This window comes from Apostichopus japonicus, chromosome 2 (assembly GCF_037975245.1).
Source record: "Apostichopus japonicus isolate 1M-3 chromosome 2, ASM3797524v1, whole genome shotgun sequence".
In the NCBI taxonomy this organism is placed as follows: Eukaryota; Metazoa; Echinodermata; class Holothuroidea; order Aspidochirotida; family Stichopodidae; genus Apostichopus; species Apostichopus japonicus.
This window is the reverse complement of record NC_092562.1, coordinates 5,810,412-5,823,177: the sequence shown is the minus strand read 5'-3', so window position 1 is coordinate 5,823,177 and position 12,766 is coordinate 5,810,412. Positions and strand designations below refer to the sequence as shown.

At 36.8% G+C, this 12,766-nt stretch overlaps 1 protein-coding gene and 1 long non-coding RNA gene across 2 annotated transcripts; both read left to right on the top strand.

Annotated features, from left to right (window-relative positions):
* The first annotated feature begins 1,155 nt into the window (after positions 1-1,155).
* On the top strand, positions 1,156-5,740 carry LOC139975928 (glycoprotein 3-alpha-L-fucosyltransferase A-like). The gene is made up of 3 exons (XM_071984225.1): positions 1,156-1,603; positions 2,689-3,206; positions 3,841-5,740. The coding sequence occupies exons 2-3, from the start codon at positions 2,839-2,841 to the stop codon at positions 4,625-4,627; spliced, it is 1,155 nt and encodes a 384-aa protein (XP_071840326.1). The 5' UTR covers positions 1,156-1,603; positions 2,689-2,838; the 3' UTR covers positions 4,628-5,740.
* A 2,415-nt stretch (positions 5,741-8,155) lies between these two features.
* On the top strand, positions 8,156-12,313 carry LOC139975936 (uncharacterized). Its single transcript, XR_011795961.1, has 4 exons — positions 8,156-8,779; positions 9,158-9,239; positions 9,991-10,236; positions 10,942-12,313. It is a non-coding gene; the product is annotated as an uncharacterized lncRNA (long non-coding RNA).
* Positions 12,314-12,766: the final 453 nt, after the last annotated feature.

Genomic DNA, 12,766 nt, shown 5'->3' with positions numbered 1-12,766 from the left:
GCCTTGATAATGATGGAGAATGCTACATATGAACAATAACCTGTTATTGTCAATAGTTGTTCATACATATTTTAGTCTTCTTATAAACTAACGCATATGGTAGGCTATTATCCTATTCTAACAAAATGTGGTCACAAAGCAATGATGTAACAATTATATGACCTCATTAATACTACATCAGATTCAGTGATGCCACTCTGTAGGGGTACATGGGTACAGTGGAGTGAACGAGTCAAGGGGATGTGAAGGTAAAAACCTAAAAAAGGCATTCTGAACAGACCTGCCGGAATATCGAATCCGAATTCGGTAGCAATTACTTCCCTTCAAATCCCACCTCCTACGATTAAGCTCCATTTCAGGTGCGGTTAAATTAACTTCCATGACCTACGGATAGCCTTATTTGACCAAGAGAACCCTCACCTTATATAATGATGACAGGATAGTTGAACAGAAATTATTTTATGTTGAATCATGATAGTAACTGTCCAGATCAACTCTAGATTCGGCCAGGGCGGGGTGAGGCTTGCCCAGGGCGGGTTTGGTGTGTTAAGCACAGGTTGGAGGGGGGGGGGGGCCATATGCTTTGGTTCCCACTCTCGGATGGTAAATTACCCTAGGATAAATACTGTAGTGTCTTACCTCACTAAAAGCTAATACTCTTCTATACATCATGAAACTGAATAAACGCATTTAAGCCATTAATCGGGGTAATGGGTCAAGACTGTGAGGGCGTTTTGCGTAGCGGTTCCAAAATTAACTGGAACCAACCGGTGTTAGATTGGTCCGGGCTCTAATATATAAGATACAAAACGGATATAAAGGCCATCTGCCGCCTAAGTCAATAGACTTCAAACATGGATAAGTGTGTGAAACGTACATTTAATGGTGTAGTATTTTCGTATGGTTTGGCATAAGATAATAATAACAAGTGTGCAGGTGTGCCCATTAAAAACCAGTATTCCAATTCATTATGTGTAAAGCAGATGGCATGATGACGTACTTCCAAATAAACTGTGACGTTCAATGAATTCTCTCCTCTACAATAAAATAATGGAAAGAGAAAGTAAAACTGATGATTAACTTGTAACTTGCCCCTCATAATAGCACGTACTATATCGCTAAGCCTTTTAACACATGAAGCAACCATGCACATGCGCTTTAGTTGGTTAGGGTTGCTCAATATGTGTTGTCATGTTATAACACAACTGTCAAGTCTGAAAGTATAAAAACTGAAAACTTAGCTTTTTAAAGCAACGCACAGTATCGGCATGGGTGATTGCACAAGGACATATGAAATATTAGAATAAAGGAAAAGCTTCGCCTGTAAACAAACAGAAAGTCTTGCACTATAAAGTTACTATACCTATAGGCATAGGTAACTGTATAATACATTACAGTACTATAACTATAGGTCATGCAACTTGTACTCGTATCCGTATTACATAGTGGCATGCGTTCAATTCAAGGAGGAAGTGAAGGCTTCTGTCTTATAACAGCCATCCACTGTCGATTGATATTTTACTGATAAAAGCTGCAATTATCGAAGGTTTTGCGAAATATTAGCCTACAACACTGGCAACAGGCTGTCGTTTCCACAATGCAGGTAACGTATACCTTTATATAATTATACTTAAGTCAGATATCCACAGTTGGTATCCCCATGTACCGGTGACTCATATCTATATTGCTGAAATGAGATTTCTAGATGTACATGACTGTTGAAGAAGCATAAGTCACATTAATTAGGAGATTTATCACTCATTCTGAAGCTCAAAGGCAGCTTTCTGATAAGTCATATAGACGATACTAATACTGAGACATATACATCATGGCAATGGTAAGCAACATCATCGACACTGTATGTTCAAGGTACAGTGCAGTTATTTTAAGTTGTATGCAGTATTTTCTTTCACTGGAATTGAATCAAATTACAAAATGAACTTACTGTACATATGCCGACTGTGTTAGTTAACAGGAATAAGTCAATAGTTAATATTTGTAACTTAACAACTGTTAATATTTGTAACTGTTAATATTTGTAACTTAATAGTTTGTATCTAAATAGTTCATATTAATGAAAAATCCTTAAACGTTTAGTCCTAATATCTCATGGTCCAATGGAAAACTTTTATAATAGTAATGTGTGTGCATCTGTTTCATATTTTCGAGTTATTGGCTTTAAGATACTTAGTCCAGCAACTGATGATAACATGTATAACATGCTGTATATGAGGCCATTCAAGTGTTGTGTTTTCCTTTTGAGTTTACTGTTGTATCTGAGAAACTGACGTAATGGATACTTAGTCCAGCAACTCATGATCCTCACATGTCTAAACGTCCATCTCTTGAAATTGAAATTCTGTATATAAATTACAAAATGGACTAATGGCAATGTTTTTAACGGTCTATATACAACATATACAAATTATTGTTTCCTCCTTAAATTATATACAAAAAGTAACACTAGAACATTTCAATGCCTGCAGGCAGGTTAAAATCCAACTTAAATAGCTCGTATACAATAGACTATATTGTATCATTTTGCAATGCACTTGACGACAACGGCTGGATCATGATGTTAGGTTTGCGTATCACATATTATTAAAGGTGTTTGGGATTTATACTTGACTGAACTTGGTCTGTCCTTTGAAATCATTGTTTTCATATTTATTTTCAATTCAATTTCAGGCGGATACAGGAATTTCGTGAATTGTTGAAAGTATATAAAAACCGTACCAATTCTATTGCCTGCTATCTTTCTTATATGGATCATAAATCTATTGGATTACTGTTGGATTACTATTGGATTATCCTTCAACTGATATCTATAGATCAAGAATGAAGTTCCGACAACGTTTAGTAATGACCTTAATGTTTCTGCTTTCCCTAATTAGTTTGATGACTTATTTGGCAACAATTGGCAGACGGTATGTTAACATATTTGAGTATATAACATTTGATCAACAACCTAATGTTTTGATAAATTTGGAACATATTGTAAGTGACCGTAAATATCAGAACAGATCTACCAAGGAAATAGGTGTATTGGGAACAGAAGCTATTGGGAAATGGTTTGGCGATTTCACCTGTTTCAGTTCTGGAGAACCAGTTCGTGTTATACAGAGCCCAGATTACAGACGCCTTTCAAACTGTGAAGCATTGTTCCTTGTAGCTGGACAAAATATTCCTTGGACGACACTTATCAGGTATAATACTTTTAATTTTTTTTTTTTTTAGAACATTATCCTAGGTATTGTATCTGAGTGCACATACCACTCTGGACAGGGCGATAACAGGCAGCGAGCCAAACAATAACATAAAACAAGACAACTCTAAGCAGACTATCGTGACAGAAGGACCCTCTATTAATTTACTTTTGTCGGCCCTAAAAAAAATCGTATCCGGGGATATATCGTCGTACATTAAATATTTAATTTCTGCCCAGTTTGCCGTGAACAAGGAAGTGCTGCAAGTGTGTCGGACACACAGTTGTTGTAACACCCTCCCACACACAAACTTACACACATCTGTGCCACAATCATTTATGCAAAACAGCATTGTGCGGCCCCTTCTTAAGAGTGTTTGAACAAGTAACTGTGTTTTGGATGTCGAGTGGATCCTGCGTTTTAACAATAGTACCGTAATCATTTACAGACTATAACCGTCCTATTGTCATAAAACTGACGTATGGACGTAAATCATGAAATTTTAGTTGCTGAAAATACAATATTTTAAGTGGTGACTTTCTCTCTATTTCCTTGATTGTGTTCTGGTGGAATATATCTAAGTGGCGACATTCATACATTTGTGTATTTTTGTTACTTTCCTGTTCTTGTTCAGAAATCGACCACATGGTCAAATATGGATCTTCATGTCATTCGAAAGCCCAAGTAATACGAATTACAACTATGACGTCATTTTATCTCATATCAACTGGACATTCACGTACCTCTCTGACGCCACGTTCCCGTCTCCTTACGGGGCATACTACCTGACCAGCCAAACAGCCCCAAATCAGGGTCAGAACCTGACGACCAACGATTGGGCGAAATCTAAAACAGCTCTTGTGTGTGCAGTGGTATCAAATTGTCATGATTCTTGGGGTAGGTTGGAAACCATCAAAGAATTAGCTAAGTACATTTCAACAGATTTATACGGCGCCTGCGGCAAGAAACCTTGTAAACATGATAAATCCTGCAACGAAATGTTATCAAAATATAAATTTTACTTAGCTTTCGAAAACAGTATATGTAATGACTACATCACCGAAAAGTTTTGGTACAATGCACTAGCGTTTGATATTGTGCCTATCGTGTACGGAGCTCGACCTGATGACTACAAGAGGTCAGCGCCACCGAATTCTTACATTCATGTCGAAGAGTTCTCATCTCTAAAAGCTCTGGCTGATTATTTGATTTATTTGGATAAAAACGATGAACTTTACAATCAATATTTTGAATGGAAGATTAATGGATATATTAAACCCAATTTTTTAGCAGAACACTACGAGCCAAATATTACAATGTGCAGAATATTAGAGAAACTTAATAAATTAAATGACACGAAAAACATACCAGATACACATAATAAGGAGGAAATTATATCATGGTTACACTCTTGTAGGTGACACTAACCGGAACCGCGAGTGGAGAAAGGGTGCGTTGAGGGAGTGTCTGCGTGCCGGATTATTTCATTCAATTGATAAATACCGCTTAAATCTTTGAAGAGAGAAAGATTTTATCATACGATTTGGTAAATAACCCCAAAACAGGATAATTTGATGATCGACAACAGCCATAACAACTCCCTGGTTGTACCAGTGCCACCGATGATGCCTAAGCATATCGAGAAATGGCACGGTTACTTTTCAAAACTATCTAGCTTCAAGTAATCTGTCTCACCACAAGGTCCACCATGGAGTGTACAATAGCATAAGCAAATTTCGCATACAAGAAATCGGAAACAAGTTTTGTTTGCAAAGTTATTTATTTTAGGGAGTGACAGATATTCAAGTAAGTTTAAAACGAAACAAGCTGCTTTACTTAGACAAAACCTTGTTTGTTTCAAAACACATCATATCATTCTGCTTTCACTTTTTTGGGGGGTGGGGTGGGTGTTGGGTAGTCGCGTTTGTTTCTTGAGACCTTCTACATGCCCTGAACGATACGGTCTATAACTTTTCCGACACGAAAACCGTCAAAATCTCTTGGCCAAATTAAGTGAAATCATTTACTTCTCATTCGGTTTTCGTATGAATATATTTCTGAATGCGAGTAGCCTACTAACCATGGGCGTCGATCCCGGTGGGAGGTGGGACAGGGGGACATGCCCCACTTTTTAAATAGGGGACACCATATAAATGTCCCCTATACTTGTGCACACTTTTTTTAAAACGCTTACCTATGCCACAGTCTGTTACCCTGTCTGATAATTGCTTGTTGGTTATATAAGTTCTTCCATCCGTAAATAGGGGGCGCTCTCCAGCTGACTACGCATGTTTAAAGGTAACTGAGCACGTGTATTTGCATAACTTAATTCCTGCACCTTAGGTGGCCGATTGTATTTAATCATGCATGGAGAATGTCCCCTTTTGTTAGTCTTGTACAGCGTTTGGTACTCTTACAATATATTGACATTTTTTAACTTTATGTATATTTGCGTTGGATTGATTTGGGAGTTCTGGAGGAGAGGTAAAATGGAGCACGTACAGAGACAGCAGTGAATAAAGAGCAGAAAGACATTTTAACTGTTCACGTCTTAATTTATACTTGTTGTGTAATATATATATATATATATATATATATACAGGAACCCCGTCACACCTCAGTTACTGGGTCACAATTTGTTAAAACTCTTAAATTCCTCCCAATGTAAAATTCTTAAAGATTGCGAGTTCACTTAGTCGACAGGAATTTTGTGATTTCTGTACATGAATGATGGATTTGTACCACATGTGCTGTCCAAAATAGATCAATTGGCTATGCTACAAGCACGCGATACGTGTTCCATCTAACACACACAATATGCATACATATATCGTTCCCGTTTTCGCGTAGTGGCGAATGTGCACTTTTGGCGAAATTGAGTTAAATATTGTTCTTACACTCTAAAAACAAAAGAGTGAATTTTCACTCGTTTGGAGTGAATTCTCACTCTTTCTGAGAGTGTAGTGAGTGATCATTCCATGAAGAATGAAATTCACTCTTTTAAAAGATTGAGAATGTTCACTCCTTCAAAGAGTGAGCTTTTCACTCTAAAAGAGTGGGCTTTTTCACTCTAGAAAGAGTGGGAATCATTCTTTCAAAAGAGTGAATTTCACTCTTTAAAGAGTTAATGATATTGTACCGCTGATTTTGAGGAACGGGATTGATAGAATGAGTTGGTGACTCATTGGAAAGGCCCTATCTATTTACAGAAATATGGCTATTGTACAAGGATGCATCAAAATATCAAGACAATGGAATGGGCTACTACACTGATGATAAGACGATTTATTAGATTTGGACACTGTTAGAACAAATTAAAAAAGGACAAAGACAACAGTTTATGGTATTAAATATATATTAAACAGTGAAAATGATACCAAGTTTCATATATACAAACACAGATTAAAGCAACATTACAAACATACAAAGGCACAAAAAATATGCAATGAATGATTCACTCACCCCACTTGTATGTTTCCCTCATACAAATGTGATTTTCTTATAATTAAAAATAATTCTAGTTACGTCTATGAAACATGTATCAGAGTGTGCTGGCAATACCTCAAAAATGTTTTTAAAAATAACGCAATCTTACAATTTCAATTTGCTATATGCAAACATTTATAATTTTCGAACTCGTTTTGGCGCCTTTTTAAAGCTGTGAAAAATATATGAAGAACAACAATCACACTGGGATACTACTGTCTATCGCTGGTGAAACGGATATGTTTCAGCACAATGGTAAATTCCTGACAGATAGAAATTAAACGCTCTATCCTATGTACATCTAAACCCGTCAACCCTCTGGATGGCAAAACTAGAATAGTAATTTATGCAAACATTTGAAAGGAAATTAAATCAGTAATTACGTAATATTAAGTCATATTTAGGCACTAGTAAATATATTTAAATAAAACAATTATTTAAATATTTTTAAGTATGGGAATTGGATCACAACTATTCAATTTGGTTTTGCAAACAATACCTAGGCTCGTAAAAGAATTTCATATTATACTCATAACAGAGTTTCAAAGTTCAAAATAATGGTGGCGTCTGAAAACAGTCTAAGAGTGTCCAAGTTTTAAACAGATGCATTGGGACCATGTAAAGTAATAATGTAATAATGATGAATGAAAAATATATCAAAATAGAAAGTGAGTAAAGTAGTCTAAATTTCGATCGTGTTCATAATATGCTATTGTATATATATATATATATATATATATATATATATATATATATATATATATATATATATATATATATGTATATATATATATATATATATATATATATATATATATGTATATATGTATATATATATATATATATATATATATATATATATATATATATGTTTTCAGACGCCACCATTATTTTTTTACATATTTTCCCAGAGAATCATTCATAGACCTAACTTTTGGACTTACCTTATCTGGTCTTATAACCATGCACCTTAAAGGTCAAGTGACACGTAACAGATTCCCTTCAAACTTGCGCAAATTGAGAAGCTACATATCAAAACTCTATACTCCAAATTTGGAGTTCCACGATTGTTTCTTTGCTGTTTTAATTAAGTTAATAACCAAGCTCATCCCGTAAGATAATGACGTCACGGGGGGAACTGTCAATGTTACCAAAACTAAATAGGCCTAATATGCTAACCGAGATCAAAGACGTAAACAATACGTCACGGACAGTAAACAAAATATCAAATGAGAATGGGTGCACAACAGTACAAGCAAGTTTCGTGTTCGTCAAACACTGTATACAGCGATAGCTTAGTACCAGTGCACTCATCCAGCCTAGCTGCCTAAGTGAAGATTGTCTTGGACCTTCGAGCGAATCTTATGTGTGCAGTGCGCACTTCACTAGTTAAAGTTGTAATTCCTATCGCCTATCCGCGCAACTTGGACTTGGAACACCAACAGCTCGCCGTCTACAAGACAATGCCGTTCCTTCTAGTAGCATACGCCCATTAAAAGCCCCATTGACTTACACACTAAATCACAAAAGTAATGTGGTCTTTAAGTCTAGATAGAAGTTTTCACTAGCTAAACGCTATCCATCACCGGATAGCTGACAAATTGGCCTTTCATGGCACCATCAATTTTCCGTACCATGATGGTGAAGATTTTTTGCTATCCGAGCCGGAAGTTTTCGTCACTTGTAAACAAACCTCTTCACTCAGTGGTAAACAAATTTCCTACGCTGCTTCTGGGAGGCCTAAAGGGGTCTAAAATTTCCTCGATTGACCCAATTTAATTTTCTCACCACATGTACTTCCATTCATGCTCTTCAACATGCAAGCCACAAAAAACTAGATTATGATTGATAACAGGTCACAAAAAAATGTTTTTTGGCACTTTTCCTGAAGGAGAACAATCGAGCGGATTGATATAGACTCTAATAGGAGTATGCCACCTTCTCTATTTGGAGAAAGTATCTTCAAATCTCGAGGAGATATAGAAACAAGTAGACCAGTAGTTGCGAAGCTGGATCGGAAAAGAGCAAGTGTATTTTCTGGCCTAGGCCTACTACAAGGACTAACTTAGTATTATTACTAACTTACAGTAGGCTAATTCTTATAATTTCGTTCAGTTAGTTAGGCCCTAGATTAGGTATGGCGACGATAAAGTTAGGCGTAGGCTATAGGGCTAACTAAAGCATTTGATCAGTGGTACATCATGAAAAATCCAGAATAACAGGCATCGGATGTTTACATCTAATTTGCCCAATAATGTGCTCCCACCTATCTTCATACTCAGAGTCATAGCTCATATGTTGCACAGTAAATGACATCCTTATATTTTGCCATTTGGTGGTATGGCTGCAATTTTTGTTACAAGAGAAAACACTTGTGACAGGTGCTTTCAAACAAATCAAACTGTTTTCTTAAATGAACTTTCATAACTTCAGTGTTATTTTCTTTCCCAATGTTCACTACTTAGATTAATCTAGAGGCTGTTCCCCAACCAACTGCAGTGAAAATACAAAGGCAGGATTCTGCAGAATGTACATCTCCATCTAAAGGTAGCATGATCTTATAGACATGTGCTTGTAATTACCGAAAAGCAGTTGGGAAATGGGGGAGGGAAGGGTGGTGACAGGCATTAGATTTAAGTAGTCAGTTTTGAACGGGATACGAGGAATCTCCATCAGTAAAACATTGAGGCATATATATGGGGGGCAAGCTACCAGACAAAAGGGAGGCGGCAGTATGACGCCAGAAAGGTCCCCATAAGTAGGCATAAATAGAGTGATGGATGGGGGTGGGGGAGGAAATGTGGTGGAGAAGGGTAAGCTAGGGTAATACAAGGAAGAATGGAAAACTTTCATACATCTATAGAGTATTCTATAGCAGAAGTGAGTACAGGGGCCGAAATTTTAGAAACAGTACTCATTGAAAGCAAAATAGAAATTAAAAATGCACATCGGGCAGGCTGACTAGGGGATAACATACATTGTATTTTATCCATCATATCCGCCTGCCTGGCGAGAGTGGTTGAGGAGGCTATACCTGATGGCTTCACAGGAAAATATATAGGCTACATCTATAGTTACTGAGAGAAGGGAGATAACATTGTAGTTATACTATATGAAACCAAGCTGAAGTCATTTGCAATGCTCATGGTGTGAGTGGCCCATATTTTTGCAGCCACATAAAGTAGGAGGATATGCTCTCCTTAAGAAAAGATAAGTGAACCATCTAGGCAGCTGACCCCTGTCCAAGAGCAGCCTACTGTATGTGTTTGGTATAATAAGCATTTATTCTAATTTTCAGTGAATGTAACACATGTAGAAGTCCAGTGTTCACTGGTCCCTTACCACCATTGAAGTTGCTGACTGGACCAACAGAGACAAGAACACCATCAAAGCAACCACGGCCATCTAACCGTGGCGATGATGGTCCGTCTGCTGCTGTGGCATCCTCATCGGGATACACCGAAAAACCACCAGGTAGTCCGGACTACACTCCATCAGTTCACTCATCTGATGAATCTGAACATGACAAAGATGACGCTGCAAGGTAATTTTCAAGATTGATAGTGGATTAGTCTGAAAAATCAATTGGTGCTATCACTTTCTGGAAAGAGGATCATTATTAATTTTGACACCAACACTGTGGGGCAGTCTGGAATGTGTAGTGAGGCCATCAGTCTTTACTTCAAATAGCGTATACATACTGTATCTGGTAGAGTTGTCACAGCGGTATGTGAACAAGAAATAAAGGCACAAGTAGTTGGATTTAACAGAGTATATTATATCTTCACTTGGCTGGATATCTGCTACTGAATCAAATGGTGAAAGTTGCATCTTATACACTCTTTTACCATGCATTACAAGGGGATGGGACAGGATGTTACTCTGTCCACATGTTTACTTTACTACATAAACAGTGGTTAAGCTACTGAGACAATGACCACACATCTTGCTGAAGATTACATAATCCATAATATAGGTGCACATACCGGTGTAGGGTTTTTGTTGTAACCAGTCAAAAATATATTGGAATTGTTCAAGCACAAGTTGTCAGGTAAAACCTGGCCCATGTATCCACACCAATCGAGGTGTATCAGCTGTCGCCTTAGTTGAGCATCCAAAGACTTGACTGACAACTGTGCATTGTGCCATGACTGTTGACCGAAATGGAGTGATTGGAGTGCCTCTATCTATATGGTATGTTTTTATGAACTATTATTATATTATTCTTCATATCTTTACTATTCTACAGATTACATATGGGAACTATTTGACTGCTTGCACAACTTCTGCAGAAGTGGAACTCTGGGAGAGGAGTGCCCTGTTCCTGTCAGAGAAGAGCCACCACCACTTGCAAACTCCTATGTTCATCCGAACAATGAGGATGCCATAAAACAACACCGAAGCAGATTTCAAAAGCTTTGCTGAAGCGGTTGATGGCCTCCCAATTTCTAAGTTTGTTTCATTATAGTGGGGAGCAATCGACTCTGTGAATGGTCTGTTCACATGATGTTTTGGCACAGCTGCAGAGCAGTGTTAATTAACAGGTCGCTACCAGCCTTTAGGGAAGTTGCTAAAGCCTTAGATTAAAGTTTTACTTACATCTGGTTTCCATTGTAACTAACTAAATGATAACATTATATTTAAACAAAAGTTCCAATGACAAGTATTCCTCTCTAGAGAGCTTAGACTTCATAAATATCAATTTCATGCTGACTAAATATTTGTATGTGAATTTGGTGTTTCAAACATGTTGCCATTTTTTTGTTTTTCTCGAAATGAATTGACAGAAATTTGCTGTTTGTTCCCGCATGGGATAAAATGTGATTTTATTATCCCGTTTATGATCAAGTAACCTTGATATTCCATGGATTAATGAACAATTTCAGATTTATTTTCATTACACTTTTATTAAAATGAAAGCCTAAGCTCTCCAGATCCCATTGACATAGTGGTTTATGCTACTTTATTCAAACTGTTCTTATTTTAACCTAGTATATTTGACATTTCAATCATCCAGATTTTGTTGGCAGGCTACTAGAAGTGAGAGCTTAAATTTGCTTACAAGAGAGTAAGGATCTTTTACGATTTATCAAAGTAACATGCCTTTTCATTGGCTGACACAATTTCTTCAAGGATGGTCCAGACAAGTAAAGTTGGATAAAGGGTTATCGGAAATATCGGAAATAAAGGTTGGTGTGCCTTGGGGTGGGGGTGTATTATATGCAATATTATTTACTATATATAATGATGAAATTAGGTCAAACTCACACATTTCCATTACAAACTATGCCGATGATAATGCTGTATCATGCACAAGTCCTAAGAGCTCTGTTGAAACTGACCAATGAAATATTCAGTGTTCTGTAAATGACATAGTTCCAACATGTGACCGCAAGACTTTATTGCGTAACCCAAAAAATAAAGGAAATTGGTTTTTGAAAATAAAACCATAAAACATAAATGTATCATTCTATCAAGATCCCAACGTATTATTATTGAGGGAGCTGATGTGGCAAGAACCTCCAAAACTGAGTACTAGGAGTATATATCGACGACAGTTTGACGGTCACCTTTTCTTGCAATTGAGCATCAAGGTATTAAAAAAAAAGTATATTACAAAGTATCTACACTGTAAAACCCAACACGTCAAGACAACTTGAAAAAGTCGAGGTAACCCGCTGCCTTAACTTTTTTAAGTTCACTCTACTAACCCAGAAACTCCATAAGTAAAACTTGACAGTAGTGGTTACAACCAACTCGCTGGTTTTACTTTGTTACACTTCATGTTCATCAGTTGTGGCAACAGATATCAGCAAAGTCCAACAAATTTAATCTTTATCTTTTTTTGAGAAAAAGCTGGGCAAGTTATGGTAACTAAAACTTTAGAGCTGATACAGCATAGCCTTTCCTCTTTAAACTGACAAGACCAATTCAAGTTTTTCCCACTTTCCATTATCTCCAGAGTTAACTTTGAATATTTAAGTTGACGCTACTTGGCATATTCTAGGCAGCGGGTTACCTCAATTTAATTGAGTTATGACAACAGACAATTTTAGTAAAGAAAACTATATATT